Source organism: Merops nubicus, unplaced genomic scaffold, assembly GCF_000691845.1.
Source record: "Merops nubicus isolate BGI_N331 unplaced genomic scaffold, ASM69184v1 scaffold29047, whole genome shotgun sequence".
NCBI lineage: Eukaryota > Metazoa > Chordata > Aves > Coraciiformes > Meropidae > Merops > Merops nubicus.
The window spans coordinates 21056-42200 of record NW_008622736.1 but is presented as its reverse complement, the minus strand read 5'-3'; the positions used below and the strand labels follow the sequence as shown (position 1 = coordinate 42200).

The 21145-nt window shown below is 35.0% G+C and overlaps 1 protein-coding gene across 1 annotated transcript; it reads right to left on the bottom strand.

Moving 5' to 3' along the window:
* Nucleotides 1–676: 676 nt before the first annotated feature.
* LOC103777348 (striatin-3-like) lies at nt 677–20702 on the bottom strand (the record flags this gene model as incomplete). The annotated part of the gene is made up of 8 exons (XM_008944900.1): nt 20605–20702; nt 15739–15812; nt 14236–14317; nt 13757–13936; nt 13176–13308; nt 11358–11499; nt 5686–5796; nt 677–817 (listed from the first exon to the last, which is right to left on the bottom strand). Coding segments are annotated over exons 1-8 (892 nt in total), but the record flags the coding sequence as incomplete, so codon positions are not given.
* Nucleotides 20703–21145: the final 443 nt, after the last annotated feature.

Genomic DNA, 21145 nt, shown 5'->3' with positions numbered 1-21145 from the left:
AGAGAACAGGATTTACATAATGGCATTCTTATCTTAGAGTTAATATAAGGAAAATCATTCCTTTTAAAACAAAAAAAAACCCGAACAAAACTGAAAACGTGACTTTGGACTATTTATGTAATAGTTTCCAACTAACTTCTATTGCCTAAGATAATCCTGAAATTGAAACCAATACTTTGTAAAGAAATAAACAGTGTTTTTCTAGTCTTGTGTATATAGACAGAGAATTTTTAAAAAGAGAACATTAAACTTGAGGAAAAGAGACTAATTTGTCTCATAACTCAATCAATTTTAAATTTCACTTTAAAATGCAAACTGTGCATCAAACGTTAATACTCACCTTCTTCCATCCCCCCTCAATCAAGAAGACTCTATTTGTAAAAGGTTTTGCTAATGGGGGTGGTCTGCAAACAGGATTTTAACAGTGAACAGTTTCAGAACACACTGCTGTACATCAAGTTGTTTACAGCTACTTTTGAAATAATGGTGAGTTACAATAAGCTACAGAAATTCAAGTCATATTCTCGTAAAACCATTTGGGAAGACTTACAAAGCAAATAATCATGTGGCAACCTGCAATTGCATTAAGCTTTATAGAGGGGACATTAAATTACAGTGTGTGCTTTCTCCTGAAAAGAAATCTCCTGAAAATAATAAGTAGCTGAATTTTTTGTACCTTCCTCTGCTCTTGCACCTTCATGATCAGTCATTCTAGAAGAGGGTGACCTAGATTGATTAATGATTCCTGAAGGGATGTGGGGTATCTCATCATCGCCCAGATCAGCTATCATGTCGTGAAGTTTTGTCCTGTTGACTCCTGTAAATTAACGTCAGCAGCAAAGATTCATTGGATTGCTACCGCTTGACTTGACTGAAGTCTAAAAATCCGTTACACTAATTAAACAAGAATAATTACTGATGGGACCTCCTTCAAAATAAATACAATGCTTTCCTTTTGTCTTTGAATATTAAAAAAAAAAATTGATCTTTTGGAAATGAGAAAGGAGTTAATACATCAAATCTGACAACTACATGTAAACAGTTTCAGTTTTAGTTCACGAAATCAAAGAATAACTCCTTTGTGTTCCGTAGATCTATTCTAGAATTTCCTGTAGGAGAAATGAAATCATCTTATTGCCCTGATGAGAAGTCAAGCCAAATACTAAAAGAATATTAACTGTTACAATACATATGAATTAAACATTTGCTAGTAATATTACACAACTTTAACTAAACAATTTAACACTGAAAAAGAGAGTGCAGATAAAAAATAAGCTTAAAAATGAGGGAAAAAATGTACAAACAACTCATAATGGGGGTGCAACGAACAATTAACTTTCCCTGCTTTTGAATGGTATTTAAATTTTAAAGTGTTCATTAAACACAAGAGCAAGAATGCTTCCACCACTGTATGAAATTGCAGATGTACACTGCACTTGTTACACAAGCACTTCTCTAAAAACAAAGCATACTGAATTATATGTGCCTTAAATGCAGTCTAGACAATAGCAAACAAGGATGGTATGTTACAAATTTATTTTTTATTTTTAATTTCCCACTTCCACCTTACAGCTTGCATGTCAAAAAGTCAAGCTTCAATCACAAAGTGAAACTTCAGTGACAGAATACCTTTGAAGAAAAAAAACCCACAGTGATGCAAGATTAACTAGATTTTAATCTAAAAGATTCCATGCTGGGACTGCAGGCAGTTATATTGTAGAACATTTAAAATAAAAAAAACCCTATGCCACTGATTAGGGGGCTATCAGCTTTGCCTTTAATGGTTTTCAGGACGTTTAGTCACTTCTTTCCTTCAGGCATAATCTGAAAACAGTCCTCAATCCATCATACAATAAAGAGAGAAACTTCTTTCTAAAGTATACAAAAGAGCAGCAGCTGCTGTTGCCAACAAGTTGCCACCACCACAGAAGAATGCAGATTTCTGCTTTGAAGTAAGAGCACCTTCAATAACTGCTGAAGTATATAAAATGTTACAAAGAGATTTTTAAGTATAGGAATGTGTTCTCTCTGTATAACCAGCTATGTTCAAGACACAAACTGGATGGATGACTGTGCTTCATCCTCGAGAAAAGATCAGAACAAAAAAATAAATCAGTAAACATGAACCTGTTATGAACATAAGCAAACCACCTACAAATCTCACTGTATCCTCCTTCAGAAATCAGAAGTGAAAAGGTAGTTGAATATTTGGTGCTGAAAAGGTGCAGTCTGAGAAGCCATAAGCAGATTTCTATCAGCTGTAAGATGTAATAGCTCAAGTCTGAATATAACACAGGGATCCTTCCATATCAACAGGTGATGGTAACAGAGATAGTAAAATCCAAATGTGTTTTTATGCCTATCAACTACTACACTATTTCCAGAAATCAAGGTGAGCAAAGTGAAGGGAAGGATACTGTTTCTTAAATACAGAACAATTGGACGGAGGGAAAAGAGCAGGAAAGCAAAAAAAGGATAAATGTTTCAGGGAAACTAAGGAAACTCAGTAAAAGGATCTTACTTTTAACAGTAATGTACAAATACAATTTAAGATGTGAGAACTATTTTTCAAGTTGCTGAGAACACATCACACTGATCTGATAGTGTGAAATGAGATAGGCATCATCTCCACTGTTATGTTCTGAAAATGTGCCAGACTGTAAACAAAAAACCCAGTCACACCCTGATTTATTTGCCAAAATTGAGCTCACCAAATTCAGGCAAACAGCTAGCCTTAAGTTCAGCATATTAGTGTAAAAGGTAAGCCTAGTTTGGTAAAAATAAAACCTAACTCCTTATCTATGTATCATGATGAAGTCAAATGCAATCAAAAATAACTTGGTCGGTTTGTGCCTTTTTTTTTTTTTTCCTTATTTTTTTCCCGCCCCTGCTTGGGGTGGGTTTTTTTCCTTGCCTTTTTTTTTTGTTTTTAATATAAAAACTCTTCACTAAAGAGGTTTTGCATTATTTTACAGCTGATATTAAAGTTGGAAAGTTGGGTTGGTTTTGGTTTGTGGCTTTTTTTTTTCTCCTCTTAAAGACCCTTTCATAAGGAAGTAGCATTTCCATACAACATGGTGACTATCATAACAGGGGAAAAAAAAAAAACACAACCAAACCCCAGATCAGTAAGTATTACATTATGAAAATTTATGTGCTAACAGAAGATGACCTAAATTAAGGTGTTCCACCCAAAAGAAATCACATGAATTCATACTACAGAAGGATCAAAATAGAATCAAGTATTTAATTATTTATCCCTATATTTAGAACGAGTGTCACCACACGTGGACCAGGGATGCGAGGACCTTGTTATGGAGGCAAGAGTCTGAAGGCAGATTATGATAGTTACCAACAAAAGGACTGTTAGGAGGTCTGCCCTGTTCTGCTATCCTCAAAGCGTCGCAAGAGGCGATAGTCAAAGCTCTTATGTGATCTTTCTGATGATGTATCTACTGCAATGCACACAAATTCTGACATTGCTCAGAATAAATTCTGGTAAAAATCTGTCAATACACTGAAGAACTAAGTAAGAGACAAATAATCAGAATGAAGTTCACGAATGATTAGACATGAGAAGCAGGAATAAAGAAGGTCTTGAGCATTACTTTCAGTCCCATAAAGTTAAAGTAGCTGAGGAAAAGTCTATGAATCAAGTAGAGAATTTAATAAACCTGCCCAAATTTAAATGCACACTTCCACTTTGTAATTGAGTTATTCATTTAGCCAGTGATTTAGAGACCAATTCTTAATTAGAGACTACTACCTGATGCAAGTGCAGAATCCCACAAACCACCTGTGAGGCTACCTATACGAGCTCAGGGTACTGCAAGGTCACCACTAAACCATGCCTGTAAGTGCCACATCTACACATCTTTTAAATCCCTCCAGAGATGGGACTCAACCACTTCCCTTGGCAGGCTGTGCCAGTGCTTGACAACCCTTTCAGTGACAAATTTTTTTCCTAATGTCCAATCTAAACCTCCCCTGGCACAACTTGAGCCTATTTCCTCTTGTCCTATCTCTTGTTCCTTGGTGGAAGAGATCAACTCCCACCACGCTACATACAAACTCAGGTAATTGTAACGGGTGATAAGGTAACCTCTGAGCCTCCTTTTTTCTCCAGGCTAAACAACTCCAGTTCCCTCACCTGCTCCTTGTAAGACTTGTTCTCTAGACCCTTCACCAGCCTTGCCGCCCTTCTTTGGATACGCTCCATCAAATAATGCCACTAAAACAAATGTGGAGGTCTTAGAAATTTTTAAAACAACGTATAATCCTAGAACACTAGTTGTCCCTATTTTACAGCTGCTTACTTACCATAGGCAAGAAAGTAGAAAATACCTGGATGTGAAAAGATTAGAATCAAGCCAAAAGTATGGTTTCAAGAACTTCCTGGATGTGATAGTATAAAAGCACTCTTTGAGAGAAATATAAAAATCCCCTAAACAATTACTTTTTTTTTCATCCACAGTATTCAAAGCATTTGCTGTTATTTTACAGGCACTGTGCTTCTAAAACTCTAAAATGTGAAGTTTAATAAGAAAATTTCAAATAGAAGTTTCTAACCTTACAAAATACTTAATGGGAGTTTGGTGTCAAATGTTGACTTAGACATGAAATGAGGATACCCATTAGCATCCAGTTACTACTGCAAGTACTAATCAAACCAAATAAAACTCTTTACTTCAAAGCTTTTATATTTGTATGTGTGTGTACATGCAAATCATGCAAAACTGCTGAAAACAGAACATGCACTAACTGAATTTTCATTTGTTAGATGTTAAAGTAAATGCAAATCTTAACCATAAATAATTCTTAATTATTACTTTTAAATTATCACTTTATTTATATTAATACAATTTTTCAAATTGAGGAAAAAAATTATCTTTCACCAATTTTTGCTAGAATCTATTCTAGTGTTTCAAAATAAAAACACTGTAAAAGCTTCTCTAAAGTGATTTAATAACACTCTGTCCAGTAAGAGCTTCATATAGTTGATAACATAAGCTACAAAAGCATTTTTACCAGGTTCTTCAATATTGAAATTTGATTAAGCTTACACAGTTCAAATAGGTGAACTGATCTGAAAGAGTAAAGAAGTGTCAATGAAAATGTGTAAACTGCTCAGAAAAGTAAAGAGCACCATAAAATAAAGAATATATCCTAAAGAAAGGGAAAAAAACCCTGTATTTAAACTACAGGCATTTCAAAATTCTCATTGGCTTAGACTGTAAAAATAACTGCAAGCCCATAAATAGCAATGATAGCTTGAGTCAAGGTCATATTAAAAAAAGAAAACTAACAACCCCCCTGTACCACAGTGTTATATGTTAAGAAGCAGATACAGCTTAAATCTTTCAGAAAACTTCTCAAAAGAAGAACAGCCTCACAATGCAAGTTGCTCAACATTTTTACACTTGCATTTCAAAGCATTTAACTCTCTTTACCTATTTATCTTCAAAGTTTTGTGTTTTCAATATTTCTCAAGTAGGAAATGGCTGTCAAAGATTTTGACATATTTACATTCAGCAGGTAGAAAGTTAAAGTTGGTTGCCCCCATTACAGAAAATTATGTTTAATGACAAAAAAATGAGCAAAACTAACAGAACTTGTGAGAAAAAATGTCTTCTATATAGATAAGCAAAAAAGTGTTGCGTTACAAGATTTATAATCTGCACTTACTCTTTACCCCTTTCTTCCCCTTTCGTTCCTTCTTGTACTGTTCCTTCAGTTTACTTATTAGTCCCTGGTCTACATCCCAAACCTCAGCAGTTGGGGACAGGTCATCTTTGTCTACATGCAGCATATTATTAAAAGAAAAAAAATCAGCAATTGGCAATGCAAGCTATTGGTGAATAACTATCATAGCTGTATAAGAGCATTAATAAAGGTTCTTAATAAATCTTTACTTTAAAGGTGCAGTCTCAGTTTTAAGTTTACAAAATACTAAGTCTTATTTCATACAGTTTTCCAAGGCAATATATAGTATCAGTTACATATTTAAAAATTGTATGTTAATTTGTTACTAAGGAGCAAACAAATTAAGCTTCGTAAGTAACTGTTTATGTTAGGTACTTCAAAATACACAAAAATTCATTGGTGTTCAGAAACGATTACTGCATCTTTAGAAAGACAGTGTTAAGAAATTATTCAGCCAGTGTTGAATAAGCAAATAAAAGTATTCATGCTCTATCTGTCATGAAAATGCAAGCTGAGTCAGTGCCAGTTGATTCATGAAGACCACCATGCATCCTCTCACACTCATTCTGCATGCACAAGAGAGAAATTTTTGGTCCTACATACAACCGGAGGAAAAAAGTCTATAAATACAGCCTTTTATATAAAGATGAAATAACTTCACAGGTGAATAAACTGCCATCCCACTGCATTCCAGCAATTAAATTATAACTAGCAGAAATACAACATTCAACAATAGTTTCAGAAGACATGTCGTCTTCTGTTTGACAAATATTTTTTAGAGTTAATCCTCCAAGAGTCAAATCCTCACTTTTCTAAACTATCTCAAACATTTCTGGAAACATAGAACTAATAAGCAGATAAACTTGTTTCTAAGAAAATGCAAGTGTATCATTTGCAGGAACACTTTTCATAGAATCATAGAATCACAGGGGTTGGAAGGGACCTCGAAAGATCATCTAGTCCAACCCCCCTGCCAGAGCAGGACCACCTAGAGTACACCACACAGGAAGGCGTCCAGGCGGGTTTTGAATGACTCCAGTGAAGGAGACTCCACAGCCTCTCTGGGCAGCCTGTTCCAGTGCTCCGTCACCCTCACAGTAAAAAAAAATTTTCCTGATATTCACCTTGAACCTCCTATGCTCCAATTTGCACCCAAATTTTGCTAGTAGACAAACTTGAGTTTTGTGCCAGTTAAGCTTATGCTTACAGATTCTTTAGGCATAAAATAATAAAACCAAGTTACCTCAGTTCCCAACTTTCAAACATACCTACATACTCACTGTTTGCATAAACCAGCAATTTTTGAAGTTTTAACTATTTTAGTTCTAAAATCACACAAGAGAACTCATACACAGCAGCAATAAAGAAACATGAATTTAGGATGCAAACCAGTAGGAGTTATTCCCAGTGCCCATTTCATGACAAAACATGACATGAAAAAATATCCCAGGGCACTGATGCATCTACTATGATTCAAACAGGGCGAATCAATTACAAGGAACAATCTTGATCAGATGTGTAATATGGAACTGGCAACAGCAATGAAGGCCTGAAATAACAGTAAAGTCCTCCAAGCCGTCCACAAAGAACCGTGGAGAGTGGAATGAATAATGACATCCTGCACCAAAAACTGCAGCTGCAACTACTAAACTACAAACATAAAGACCTCCATCTTTAGGACTGCAGGGTCAAAATATACACAGACAAAAATAGTGATTAGTCAGGAAATACAAGAGGCACAGGAAGGTAAGTCAGAGGATATGTCCAATCAAAAGAGGAAGGAAATTGAGGGGAGGGGAAAAAAAAAAAACCAACAACAAAAAAACCACACAAAAACCCCAAACCCCTTAAGTCCAATGAAACAAAATTCAGTTAAGAATAAATTTTAAAAAATATCCAAAGCACCATTAATGAAAGGAAATTAATCAGCTAGGTTGCAGCATTCACAAGTTTTTCTTTGCAACTAGGCTGAACCATAAACACACATAACAGCAACGTAATGCTGTAATAAAAAAAAAGCCACAACAAAACTGTGATTCTGGGATGTCTTAAAAGGTGATGCATTAAACCAGAAGTAGTCCACATAATTCAGTGATCACAGTGATGACAAAGTAGTAACATGTTCAGTTCGTGTTCTACACTAGAGGCTTAGAACATGTCTGTAGACTGTAAAACAAACAGGGCACTAAATATCAAGACAAAGAATTTGAAGGAACTGGGCTCATTCAGTCAATGTAAATAAACCAGGAAAGGCATAATCCTGCAAACATAAATACTCAAAAACAATGCTATCAGCTGCTGAAACGTAGGCCGCAGATAAACAAAATAGATAAAACATTAACGCCCATTAACCAGAGAGGCTGTGAAATGAATTTCAATGCAGATCTTTAGGAAAACCCAGCACTGTTTCTCTCAGGTATGCCTAGCTATCTTTAGCTGTTTCAGAGCAGAGCCATGTAACCAGCAGACCTCCAGAACTCCTCCTGGTAGTGAACTTCCTCAAATTGCCTGCAGCGTTTACAACATACACTACTGACATCAGGACAGCACAGAGCACCCGTAGTGTCCAGTAGACAACACCATTTAGTGGAGAAACCAGATTTAAAAAATAATAAATTCTGTTTAATTATATTTTTTTTATTTAAAAAAATGACCCAAGAGACAATGAATTCCAGTCACAGTCTGCTACCCAGAAATCAGAGCACACTGGGTCCTTCTGACTCATGGTCCATCTGTAAATAGAACTTCTGTGCCTCATGGAGAGGAGAAATTCAGTAATGAACGCATAGTTAGTCATCAAAGCAGAGTTAAAAAGATGTAATATGTAACATTATGTATTTTTTTTTTTGCTTAAGCAAACAGAAGTTCTATATGCATCTTTTTCTTGATGATATTGTATCACCACAAGGCATTTATACATTTTTTAATTGAAAAAAGTACATTCATTTCTTAATGTGCTGCATACTTCAGTTCTTTAACACTATCTGAATTTCATCATCTTTCACTATTGTGAAGATAAGCTGTTCCTAAGTGAAGCGTGTCCCATGACAGAAGACTTCAAATCACAATGTTTGAAAATAATTTAAGATTCAAAGTATATTAAATGAGACACTTAAAAAGAATGCATTCATAAAAAAGAGGTATTATGGGAAGGGGAAAAAAGCAACCTGAACTTCCACACTCGGTAGCTGGTTTGCAGTAGTCTCCAACAGCAAAAACGTTAACTATCAAATTTGACAATGAAATCTTCTGGCATACCTGAAGTTAGACCTACAGATAATACTCTGATGAATAAGTATTTAAAGCATTAAAAGCAAGACTAGTCTATACGTTTAAAGCCTAAATATCAGAAGTTTGCTTTCCAGACACTAAATAAAAACATATAAAGAAACACAGATGTGAATATTTAATTTTATTCAGAAAGCCTGAATCTTTGCAAGAGTAGGAACTGGTAGAAGGATGCCACTGACAGGAAAACCAAAACAGGACGAAAAAAAGCCAAGAAGAAAACAGAACAGAGCACCTATTTACTTTAAGAATAAAACCATGAATTGTAACTGAAATCCTGAAGTTGATGCAATTGTTTAGAAAGTAATAGCAAGTATTCATTTCAATGAAGTTCTTCCTCAAAAATAAATAAATGGGTGGACCTGAAGATTTTAAGTAATAACAGTTTCAGAGTTCAAAACAGTGTGACAAGCTAAAATAAATTGGTTTAGGCCATGTATTATTTTAGAAGGAATTTAAGTGGGACAATATTTGAAATGTTATTTTTGGTAGGTAATAAAGAAGCATTGTCTTTAAAAAAGTGACACTTAACCCCAAGACCTGATAGATTGTACACTTAAACAGCTTCACTTAAGAATAGCTGTACTGAAATTGGTCACATACTATGAAAAAAGCATTGCTGCTACAGTTGAAACTTTGTCTTCTGACTCATTTAAATAGTAAGTTAGTACAAAATATCCAACAAACTTACTGTTGGCATGTAGCAAAACTTAGACCATATACCTTTTTATGATGAATAGGTTTTTGTTTAGGTCCTCCTCCCTACCTGCCTCAGACATGACTGTTTTGGCAACAATGGAATTAGTGCAGTTAATCCAGTTGTAACAAAAAGAGCTGTCACAAGCATGTAACAACTCCTAAAATGTTCTGCCTCACTTCTCCTATGGGTTCACTTAAACTGTAATAAAAGACATTCAAAATGCTCTCTTGAAAAGTGCAGTGGGTCAACTTGATTTTAAAAGTAGATTTTCAAATGTTATTTTAAGTTTGGGACAGTAACTGACCTGCACGTAAACAAGCTTGAAAAGAAGTAAATTGCAAAGTCAGCACTGCAAATATCAGAATCCCCTCATTCTGGGAAACTACCTGAGAAGACAGAGATATAACACACTGGAAAGTAACCTTAGAAAGCAATGACTTGGAATTTTAATGGACAAGCTAAATCACTAAGTTTCAGCAGTTTGCCCTGAACAAATAGATAAATCTTCACATGAATTACAATATCACATCAGGCTGCCTTTCCTTCTCTATACAATAGTGGTAATACTGATGCCAGAATGAGAACTTTCTGCATCGCTCTACATTTGAAGGCATGTTGCACACTGCAAGTCAAAACTTTGGCTTTAGGGCCTACAAAACATCTCATACCGAGACCAAAGTTAACAGAGTTTTTGTCCAGCTTCTCATTTTCAATTAGGAATAAGATTTGAGTTTAAAAACAAAGGTCACTGACTATTTGATACTAATTTCCAGGAAGGAATGTTTTCTAATCCTTGGCACCTTCAAAATCAAGACTGGAAGATGTGCCAGTATTTTGATTTCTGTACATGTTTATATTGTCTTTACTCACTGAGGTGTTAAATATGACAAATTCATTGTCTCTATATCACAGAATGGTCAGACAAGATGATCTAGGGGCACTTTTTGGCACTACAGTGAAAGACAGAGTATGCAACCACAAAATCACTTTTACCACAGTTCAGGAACTAAGTCCATTTCTGATTTCAAGGCAGATGTGAATTACTCAGTTCGTTACTCTTTCCCCTACCCAAAATCTCTCCCTCTTCCAGTTTCTTCTTTTGAAAAATGTAGGCTCCAGGAGCTTACGTCAGAAGATTCAGCCTATTTATGTTTCACATCAAATCAGTAACCTATTTAATTTTGTTCAGCCAAAGCAACACTTTTTTTAAATTCTGCTAATACAAGCCTTCTAAAATCTCAATACCTTCTAAAAATCAAAGCCTGAAAAAAAATAATTGCCCGTTTTTACAAGTACACCAAATAAATTCATTTACCTTGAGCACAAAAAGTTTCAAGCTCCTGATCAAAAACAAATGGGGGGGAGGGGAAATCCAGATTTGAAAGCAAACTTAACGTAAGTATAAATACACTTCAAAATCCTAGCCTTTCTTACTCAAAAAAGAACACATTACTCTAAACCTAAAACTAATGTGACTATTTTATTTGTGGCAACTACAACAGCATATATGTGAAAGTTTCAGCTTCCTAGAGAGTATTATCTAAGTGTCAGCATTCAATCACCACAATCATCCACACATACACATCATCTTAGTAGTTACAGCAACACTTATGTACTATCATGAACAATATTCCTTTATTTCTTAATGTTTTTCTTAGCAACGTACCCCATTCTGTTCCATCTCCTGAACTTCGAGCTTCTCCAGCACCCTCACCATCTTCAGCTGTCACTAAAAAATCAAATTCTTTCAAAGCTTCTTCAGTATCAGGGTCATCTGTAAGGTCAGCAGCTAAACCTTCATTACCAATCTGCAAGCAGACAAACATTTTTTCTGCATTTGAATCATGGTTTTACACTTGAATGTTTACATTAGAAGGGATATAGATTACTCTGAATACTAGCCAGTTGCAAGGGAAAACATCATTCAACAGGAAATGCAGAAAAAGACACTTAGATCTAAGCTGTTCATTAGAAAAGGAAAAACAGAGTAGTACAGTCTAGTGATCATTAAGAAATCAAAAGAATACCGGCTGTAGGTTAGGAACAATAACAATCCCAAACATTCCAGTCTTTATTTTTTATTTAAAAGAAATCAACTGGCAAACTTTGTTGATATTCTTACAATTTTGTAAAGCTTTTCTTTAGAAAAGCTTTACAAACTGTGTTTTCTACTGGTCTAGAAGCCTGTGTTCCTTTTTGCTTTCTAGTTACATTACAGTGTTAAACAAAAGCTTGGAAAATAAGGTGTTTTCACAAAAATGTCTTTTTACTAGTTCTACCATACCTTCACCTTAAACAGAACGTAAGCTTCACTACCAAGACTAAAAGTTAGGTTAAAAAAAAAAAAAAGTTAGGTTACTACGGTTAAAAAGTTTTCTTTGATTCTGCAGATGATGAAAATTTCCACACGGGGTTTGGTTTCAATGACTTTAACAATATTCTTACACTTTTACAGAAACAGACACTTTTTACGAAGATTGAGGAGAAATATTTATAGTGCTTTCTGTAAAAACCAAGCTTTGTCAAGAGTCAAAAAATGAGTGTACTGTCTTCATATGTGCTTAGATTTACCTAATCTTTTTATCAGACTACCTACTGCCCCAGAACAAAAAAAAAAAAAAAAAAATTAAACCAATCACTTGATTAATCTATTCACCAGAAGTACAAGTTAATACCAAAGGTAGGGTGGAAAATGTCTCCTGACAAGTCAAACTGGGAAATTAAGACTCGTGTCAAGTTGAGCTAATGCTGCTACCTACCTAACAAAATCCAATGCAGCCAGAGGACTCATCATGCTACATAACACTCTACTGAGCAAAAAGCAATAAAACTGTCAGTATAATGTTCATAAATCAACCTCTTTACATAAAGGATCCCCGCTGGCAGGGAGACTACCTGAATAAAAGAACTCCAAAGCAACAGGTAATACAGTTTATCCTACCTAGAAAGCTACTCACTGAATAGAAAACTAAAGACAAAAATAAAACCGAACTTAATTGAACCTTAAACAGATTACTGGAGATGAGCCTCTGCTAGGCTAACATATTTAGAAAAAAGATGCACACAAGGAAGAGTAAAACACGTATTTGACATGGAACTGATGTTTTTTTCCCCATTATATAATTTAGTTTCTTCTAAGGAATTGTCCCTACCTTCTGCAAAATTCAGAAAGGACACACATCGTGTTGTGCTAAATTTGCCTCCTAAGGGAACTCAAAGTACGCAGAGAAGCTGAGATGGCCAAATCTGTTACGTCTTTCAGCAGCTGGTTCACATCTGCAAATGGGCTGGCTGGCTTTCAGTTTCCAAGGTAACGTACTAACTGAACCAACACATTTACCAATAACACACCTGCTTACAACCCGTTCCGATAAAGGCACAGCGACAAACAATGTAACATTGCACATTTATTATTCACTAGGATGAAAATATTTCCCTTTTTAAAGGGGATTTCATATATATAAAGAACCTAAAAATATTTTACTTTGTGTTTCTTATTTATCCGGTGCTTTTCTTTTCCTTCTGCAATATCTTCTATCATGTCATTCTCCTCCTCTTCATCACTATCATCTGCATTTTCCAAGAAGTTAAATGTTTCAAGAACATCACCAGAATTCCTACACAAAAATATTAACAGAGAATGTTTTACTTGAAGATATTTTAGAAGATTAACCAGAGTAAATCCAATTGCTACCTAACAAATCTTTAAAATCAGCAAAACAACAACAAATGGTTGTTCAAATGAGTTTCTGCAACTGCCTAATTCCTTACAAAAGGACCACTTAACAGAATCTTTCCTTAAAGCACAACTCCAGAGTGGTTATATGATAACTTCAGTACACTACGTTTTCCTGTACATAATATACATATAACACACATATGTAATATAGATAACATATGTTCCTATGTGTAATCAATTTCAGTTAATAATAATTTGCAGTCAGCTACACTTAACAGATGTTCAGAGACTCTAGAGTTGAAAGGTCAATGTGAAATGATCAGTACATATCAATGTACTAACTAAAACATACTTAAACTTTATGCAGGTCTTATCTCTTTACCTACCTTTTGATTTCCTGTCCCTTTTGTTTTGATGAAGGAGATTCACCCCCATTGAGGATCTGCTCTAAGTTCTTTGTCTCTACTGAACCATTTGGTTCTGAATTGGAGAGCCCCAGCAAAGACCGTACTCGCTGGGAGCGCACATCCAGTATCGTGTCTGTATAACCCACTTCCTGAAGGTACCTGGAAGCGTCCAGAGAAGAAAGAGGAAAGCACATTTGAGGGAAAAGGAAAGAAAATAGTATTGACTGTTGGAAATAAATCCTACTATTGTATCATTGAAGGAAAAATAAGCTTCATAATTATCCATCTCATATGGAAAAACTTACTCTATACTGCTCAAAACTCAAGACTATGAAGTCCTTAAGAATGAACCACTACTTATTCACCTCAATTATTCTGTTTCACAGAGCAAGGATATAGCATCTCCTCATACTTTAGGGAAGAGTTTAAGTACACCAACATTCAACAATGTTACTTACTGTCTCAGTAACTGTCTGCCTTGCTTCCAGGTCAGTTGGCTATTTTGAGGTACTGCAGGAACCTCCATATCTTTGGTTTCTTCTGAAAGACAGTGTCATAGTTGAGTGAGGTTTTTTGTTTAGTGGTTTGTTTGGGTTTACTTTTTACAGGACACCAATGAAACTAAAATGATATCTTTAAAAAGTGTTTTACATTAGATGCAGTCTTATGCAGTGCTTCTTATTAAAAACTTTTTTTTCCAATTCTTCGCTGAAGTATCAAGCAAATAATTTAAGAGAAAAAAAACAGTTAAAAAAATCCTGATCCCTTACATGCAGAAAAGGAACTAGAAAAATATTTAATTTGTACACAGAAGAAAACCTTGCCCTGATCAGCTGAAATGTTACTGCGAAGAAAACATGCTTTCACAAAGCAGATATACTTAGAAAGCAACATGGAAAATTTAGTTAAAATAAGAGATGAAGCAACATATATCAGCATTTGTAGAAAACAAAGTTTAACACAAATTCTGTCAGTTTATATCAAAAATTAAAAGCCAGTTTATATCAAAAATTAAAAGCTAGACCCACTGCACTTTTACTATGGCAGAGACTGTAAAACATGGTACAAAGTAATAGCTTATGGATTTTAACTTCTAACTTATACTGCTTTTAAACATACATGAAAAATCCCACCAAGCATGAAATACGAATCACGATCTCTGTTTCAACCAGGTATAAAAGTACCCAAATGCGGCACTGCCAAAGCAGAATAAAATGAACAAACAAGGAGGGGTATAGAAATCTGCAGACCACAATCTTAAAGCACATTACACAAATACAGGCCAACAGAGCACCTTCCCAAAGACTTACACTTCAAGGGAAGCCACATGCAATTCTGTATTAAACAGACCAGTGTCATTATAAAAAATGTTTACCTCTGCCTGCAATATTGTGAAGAACAAAACTGTTATGATTAACTTCACATCTACATTCCAAAACCAGATGCACTCCAGAGAACCAATAGATAATATATATTTTCTCTTGGGGCTTCTTTCCTCAATTTAAGAGAAAAGAAGCTCAACATTTTCCAGGCCAATGCCACACCATTTTTTTCCCTCGTTCTTTAAAAACTAGCATCCTATAAAAGCACCAAAACCAGCATTATTTCTTCAGTTTATTCTGCACTTAGACATTCATTCTGAATGTATGTCACAATGGCAAAAAATATCAAATCCTTCAAGAAGGTGTATTATACGAAAAAAGGAGAAGCAGCAGTTAAATCAGGAATTGTGCAACTTCAAAGCTTCCTTTGACATTCAGATCTCTTTCAAAAAAGGAAAGGTCACTTCAGGTCAATTAATTTTGATTATCATATTAAACAATATTTACCCAACACCAAAACTTTCCTAGACATCTTTTCTATAAGACACCTAAGGGAAGGGAAGAATGAAAGATGCAATGAATTGAACAGAACTGTGTATAAGCAAATTATACAAAAACAGTATATTGAAAAAAAATTACCTGATTCAAATGTTGGCATTTTCAAGTCACCTTGGTTTAATTCTGTGCCATATTTTAATTTATGATATTTTGCCCTGAAAAAAGTATGCAAATGTTTAACAAACCAGCCTACAATGCTTTTACCAACTCAAAACATTCTACTACTCCCATTTAAAATACATCAAACTGTTGTGATAACTATTGCAACATACAATTATTTTTACTCTTTCAAGAAAATAGTTTTGAAATAACCTTTTTACAATTATTCACAATTGTCAAACAACTCATAGATGAGAGTTAAGTATGTTCTCCAAGAATGTGGGTTTCTTCATGTGTGTCAGTTACTAAGAGAACCTTTCAAAACCCATATTAGCATGCTTGCTTCCCTTCATCCCATATCTTCTCCTACTGATTTTTCTCCTACTCATTGACTAGAGTCTTAGCTTCCAATTCCTGCTACATTCACCTACACAAACATGTCTCCTTGCTATCTCCTGAGCTCTGATGCCCAAACCTCTCCTTCTCTGTAACTTTTTAAAAAATAAATTGGTCTGGGTGATACTATTTCCATTCAGGAATGTATGAGCCTTCCACACCTCACCCTCTCACCAAGCTGCTTATCAAAACATCTTCAGATCCCTTTACCCCCAGGAATATCACATGAACTACCTACCCCTATATCCTGGAATTCTCTAACATTATCTCAGCCCTTTCACAACTTGACTTTTACATTATAGATCCTTCTCAAAAATACTCAAAAACTCAGGGAAAAGAACTCTCAATGTTGTACAACCAAGGTGAAAGAACTCTAAAAATATTAGCAGCCACATTTTAAAGTCATCTCTGTAAAATACAGTTGTCTGCATAACTTATTTGACCAAAGTTTTCAGAATAACTGAACCTTATCTAACTCCTACCAATTTAAAGGCTACTCTCAAATCTTAAAATTCTCCTATAAAAGATACATAGTACAATGCGTGCTGGACTAAAATTAAGGATTTCCAACAATGTTCTGAAACGGCTGCTGTTCAAGTTTTTCCAGCCGAAGGTCAAAATTCATCCCAAACGCTGTCTGATATATTTGATAGTATAGAAGATTTTCTTCTAAACTGGAGTTTCTGTGTAATGATACTGTTCCTAAATCAAATTTAACAAACTGTCGGTAGATGGCACTATTGACCCTTCAGAGTAAGAAAACCCCTCCACTTCATAGTAATTACACTGTATCTAAAAAACTGCAGGGTTCCTGAAGACTAGGTGTTGCTGTGCCCTGAATCTGACTGATTGCCAACTAAACAAAACTGTGATTTCTAAAATTTGGGAGAATGTTCGTATTTCATCCATACACTAGTAAGACTGTCTACCCTAGGTTCTCTCTTTAAACTGAGACAAAGCTTCGTTCCATATTGTAACAGGGCAGTGATTTCCACAAGCTCTGCAGATAAAGTGTGCGTATTGTGATTTATATGCCCTATAAAGTACTGTATATTTGGGGATTTAAAAACCCAAATAAATTGAGAATAATTAAGAAATTGTGAAGTTAAATAAAGCTGATGAAATGTTTTTCTCAATTACTAAGTGAAGCTAATAAAGCACTGTAACTGAAAAGCCAACCTAAATTTTTCAATTTAGAGCTGTGGCAAATAATGTTTAGGAGCAGCCACTCAATTTTGGAGCTACAATTTCAAATCATTATTTAAAATTCTGCTTTTATTGTTCATTAGCCAAGATAATGATGTATCTATCTAAAATTATACCAATGACTAGCCACTACAAATAAGCCAAAATATTGCTGCATGCAATGAAAACAGATGTCTTTCACATCACAGCTGATGTTCAACATCAATTTTACAGTAAAAAAAAAAAAAAAATAATCACACTATTAAATTCCAATAAACCATCCAGTTGCACACATATTCCTCTTCATATTGTCACACTAACAAGGGTAATTATTACATATCTTAAAAATCACTAACAAGCTACAGGGCTTTTGGCAAGTCAGTGACAGTCTCCCATAATCCACAGTAACTCAATTCTATAAGAGGCATCTTTTGAATCCTTTGAGTATTGACTTGCTATTCTTCTAAGGCTAGGTTGCCATGAATGAAAAAGTAAGAGGAGAAAAAACAATGCCCTAGGCTGATTTAACTGCTTGCTGCCATTTAACTGTTGAATCCTACCACTCTGTTGCAAGGATATAAGTCAGCTCCAGTCTGAAACCCATGATATCAAAACAACCACAGTTTTATAACCTCAGCAAGGCTTAAGCACAGCACCATGTTAATGAAGCTTGGAGTAGAGTGGCTCAGAGTACAGAACTTAAGTGCAGATGTGTGTACAAAGTACTATAAAAGAATATACACTAGCTACAAAGAAAGAATTCCATACATATGACTACTATTACAAAAATTGATAAAGAACTACCAAAATATTTAAAGGACACCACAATAATAAACAACATTTTCCTTCCCTAAAATATTATCACACCTGTTGCACACACACACACACACTTAGAGGTGCATACTAGAAGTATCAAACTATTTTTTAACTACTCCTGCATTTTGTTTAACCTTACACACTTCTTCATACCCTTTTTCTGAGAAATCACAACAGTCATCATTGTGTGAATTAGTTTGTTTCTGACTCCATATAATCTGATATTTCACTGCATGAAACTTGATGACAGCATCAGGAAGCGAGCAAGAAGAGGAGGAGAATGGGGGCAAGGGGAATCATGTGCAACACTGAAAGTTGCTATCTAAAATTTTCAGATCTCAAATTCTCAGAATTTATTTTGCTCTGAGGCTGGTTTCTATTAATTAGTTGTGATTCTTAACTCAGAGGAAACACAGCAGTAAAATAACACCTGTTATCCTGAACTATTAATTCAGTGCAACAGTCAAGACACTAATGTATTATCATTCTTGGATGACTTAGTGACAAGTCAGTACCTGCTTGCTTTCCTTACCCAATCCATCACACCTGTGCAATTAGATCCCCTTGAACTACTGGGCGTTAGTAGCAAAGAATAACAGAAAGCTTCCTTGTTGCCTCCCACACATTAAGCAACCAGCCCAGAGTTCTAGTTCCTGTTTTTAGCCATCTTCTTGAGAATTCTGGCTGGGATTTTAGCAACAATTTTCCTCTTGAAAAGCATGCAGTGTTGGCTTGTAGCCACTAGCCGCAAGGACTAAAGCAAACTGTCTGGTTCTGCTCTTGTGCCTCTCTTGTACACATGTTTACAAGTTTCTCGCCCATCAGATGAATTCTGGAATTTCATGGGAAGTCAAACTATAAAGGCAGCTGCATTTCAGGAGAAAGCACGAATGAGGTTTAAACAATACCATTCATCTTCAAATTCTGCATTCTGTTGTTCAATGTCTTTACACTCCAACTGTAACTAACTGACACGAAGCAGGCAATCCTCACAGCCTTATGGTGTGCATTTGCAGTAAATCTCTCAGGACAGCACACAGAAGGTTTATTATTTTCAAAACAAATAAAATCTTTTATTTCAACTTCTGAAAGTTACTTATACCCAAGAGACTTGTGTTTCCCATAACACAATACTCCTTAGATATGTTCAATGTTCTTTAAAGGAAGAGTACACTCCCTCCAACACTTTGCACACTTTTCATCTGCCTTGAACCCAGACTTGCACATTACCTGTATGCTGTAACAAATGTGACTTTTAGTCTTACACTGGTTGGAAACTTTGAGTTACTTTCCATTTCAAGGACAGGGCTGCACAAAGAAATAGATCCTTTCTGCCTATCACATCACCAGAGAATACATGATGTACCAATACAGCTTTCTGAATGAACATATGCTGTGTTTTGAGCACCTTTATACTAGATACTTCACACAGAGGTATGCAGCAATTGTCAGAATATTAGTTTTTAATATAAAACCAACTAATCCAAGTTATTTCTGTGCTAGTCACTCACAGTACTAACTCATAATGTAAAAATATGTTTAGACATACTTACTCTTGGACAACCAGCTTAATGCCCAGGTGAGGTCTCAGTACGCTTTGCTACAAAATTTTAAGTTTACTCTGGGAGGAATGTTCCCCTCAAAACAAAATAAACAAATAAAGGCTACCTATTTTATTGCCTGATCTTCAAGATATTTACACTGTTGGATTCAGCTGCCTTAAGACCAAGACAAAATGAAATATAGGAATTGAGTCCACTACTGAAAGGACAGGCACATGAGATTATCTTCCAATATTTTCTAAAAATTAACTACCAATTTTGGTCAAATTAAATAAGGCAACAGAAGAGCATTCAGGTCTGAAGGACATTAGCCTGCAAGGACTGAACAGAATTTTGATTTTTAAAGCATTAAATTAATGCTACAGAAAATACACCTATTGAGACTAAAAATTCTACCATCTGCCACATGAAAAAACAATACTTCAAGATATAGTTCTTGTAAAAAATTCCATTCTGCCACAAAATATAGTTTTTACCATACAACACGTACAAAATAGATGCAGAGAATCAAGAGAACAGTATTTTTCATCCTTTAAAGTTTAAGACCACTGAATAGAAAGTAGAGGTATAGCAATAAGGTATAAAGGTTTTTGGAAGGTTTATTCTTACTTAGTAGACCATTACTCTATATCCCAAAAGGGAAACTGTCCGATTAGAACTTTCTGCATTCAAGACAACTCCAAACAATTTGAAAATGATGAAACTTTTTATTATAGCAGACACTAAGATTTATCAGAAAACACAGTGTAAAGATGACCAACCACAACGTCAGTTTACAGAAAGTAATGTAGAATCGTTTAGTAAAGATATTTTACATAATGTGATAGAACTCCTTTTAGTCTGTAAAGTCTTCCAAGTCAGATAAAAGCTGAACAATTAATATACCTACCTTTCTTGTTTTAATGCATATTCTAACATTTTTATTCTTCTCACTAAATCTTTCTTCAAGTTTTCTTGGCCCTTTCTTTCCCCTTGTAAAAACGCTATCCGAGCCTGAAAACACACAAAAAAAGAGATAATGGATTTTAACCCATCCTCTTCCCAAAACAAAACAATGAAACCTGGCATGGAAGGGGAAGGGAAGGAAAAAAAAACACACCACCACCAACACAAACAAAAAACACAACACCATCAACCCAAAACTCCTTTGCATTAATCAGTGCCATCAGTCATTAATAACACAAATATTTCTGCCCCAGAGACCAAGTATTAATTTCTGTTCATAAATGTTGGGGGTTTTGCCTTGAAATAAAGGTATTAAAATTAGCACAGTAACTCCAACAGAAGGCACAAACAGCAACCATATTAAACATTTTAATACATGCACACTTTTTTGTCCTTATGGCATTGTAAGAATAAATTTTGCTACTCGTTTTCTTCCAAAGCTGAAGCCATATTAAAAGAGATACACAGCATACTTTTAAGCAATT